General features: G+C 68.6%; 1 protein-coding gene across 9 annotated transcripts in view; it reads left to right on the forward strand.

Annotated features, from left to right (window-relative positions):
- ELN (elastin) overlaps window positions 1-1,661 on the forward strand; it is a 40,028-nt gene that overhangs the window by 13,319 nt on the left and 25,048 nt on the right. For all 9 annotated transcript variants that reach the window (XR_001862317.1, XR_001862318.1, XM_017735280.1 and 6 more), the window contains 3 exons: window positions 638-664; window positions 1,080-1,145; window positions 1,417-1,461. Coding sequence is in view for 7 of the 9 variants with exons in the window: in XM_017735280.1 (XP_017590769.1) it covers window positions 638-664; window positions 1,080-1,145; window positions 1,417-1,461 (138 nt within the window). In the remaining 2 variants the exon portion in view is untranslated. The remainder of the gene's footprint in view (window positions 1-637; window positions 665-1,079; window positions 1,146-1,416; window positions 1,462-1,661) is intronic.

Below are 1,661 nucleotides of genomic sequence, written 5' to 3' on the forward strand. Positions count from 1 at the left end.
TGAGAAGCGAGGGGGCAGCCGGGGCCCGCGGGCTGCTGCCAGCAGTGATGGGAGCTGTGAGCTGCTGGCTGCCGAGCCCACGGTCCCCCCTGGGTCAGGGGCATCCCCGCGCCATTCCGAGTGCTGGGATCCGGCCCTTTCGCAGGGAGACATTTCCCTGGCCAAGCTGTTCCAGCTCATAATCCCTCCCCATCCCTTCGCACCAACCTCCTAACGAGGTCACGTTTCAGCCGAGGCTCCCAAGCCCTGATTCCAATTAAAACCTTTGCTTTGGAGCTGGCCGGGGCGCAGCCAGCTGGGTACAGCTCTCGCCGCGGGGCTCCCGCGGGACCACTCGCTGGAGCGGGGTCATGGGAGGCTCCTGCAGAACCAGCTTCAGGCGCCACAGCCCTCGGCCAGGGCTCAGAGCAGGCGGCTCTTTCAGTCCCTGCTTCCAAGGTGAGGGAGAACAGCATCTCCTGGCCCAGCTCCACTGCAGGGGTTTGTATCCCGGAGGATTCACCGTCACCATGGACGGAGCCCCCGGGGCTGGTGCCGCGCAGCCCCAGCAGAGCGGGTCCACGCCGTGGGGCAGAGGGGACAGGGCCAGCAGCAGCCGGGTGCTAACCCCCCCTCTCTCCTCTCCTCTTGTCCCCAGGTGGCTATGGACTGCCCTACACCAATGGTAAGCTGCCCCGTGGTGAGTCCTTGTGTCCTCCTCACTCCTGTGGCTCCCCTGGCTGCCACCATGGCCGTGTGGCCACCGACCCTCGGGTGGTGTGAGGGACATCCTGCTCCCAGGGCGAGGTGGTCCCTTGGGGACCTCGTGCCTTGCCCATGGTGGCCGTGGACCAGCCTGGGAGCAACTCAACTCTCCCGGCATCCCTGGGAGCTGTTAATCCATAGGACACGTCCTGAGCCACTCCAGCTCCAGACAGGGATGTTTGAACTGGGATCTCAAGTGGGGAGGAGCTGGCTTTGGCATCCCTGGCAGCCTCTGGCGCCAGGGGGAGGAGATCCAAGGGAGCTGCTCCGTCTGTCTCGCTGTCCTTCCCCTGGCCGGTGCCTGACCCGGCTCTGCCGCTGTGTTGTGATTGCAGGCCTCAGGCCCGGCGGGATAGGAGCCGGCATCCTGGCAGGAAAGGCAGGATACCCCACCGGGACAGGTTCGTTCCGACCCCGCAGCCCCGGGGTGGGGCCTGGCACGGGCACGGCAGGGGACCGCGCACTGTCACCTCGCTGGCCCCTGGATGCGGGCTGAGCGCTGCCCGGCTGTCCGGGCACCGCAGGGACAGCCTGCAGGGGAGCGGCACCTCCCACAGGACAGGGGGACAGATGCTGGCACGGGTGCCCGGTCCCCAGGGTCCCTGTGGGTGGGGGGGCTGAGGTGGGAAGGTCTCGGGACCTCGGTGGCCCAGTGCCCGTGTCCCTCCGCAGGGGTCGGAGCACAGGCGGCGGCAGCGAAGGCAGCAGCGAAACTTGGTGAGTCGCCCTTTGTGGCACAAACACCGCCCATCTCCCCGGCAGGAGGGAAATCCCTCCCCTCCCTCCCTCCCTCCCTCCTTCCGTCCCTCCAGCCCCGGGAATGCCGGCTGTGTCCCCGTGGCCCCGCACCCTGGGCTGACCCGCTCTCCCCTGCGGCAGGGGGCCGGGGCGGGGCCGGCGTCGGGGGGGTGCCCGGG

This window comes from Corvus brachyrhynchos, unplaced genomic scaffold (genome assembly GCF_000691975.1).
Source record: "Corvus brachyrhynchos isolate BGI_N302 unplaced genomic scaffold, ASM69197v1 scaffold15, whole genome shotgun sequence".
NCBI classification, from domain to species: domain Eukaryota; kingdom Metazoa; phylum Chordata; class Aves; order Passeriformes; family Corvidae; genus Corvus; species Corvus brachyrhynchos.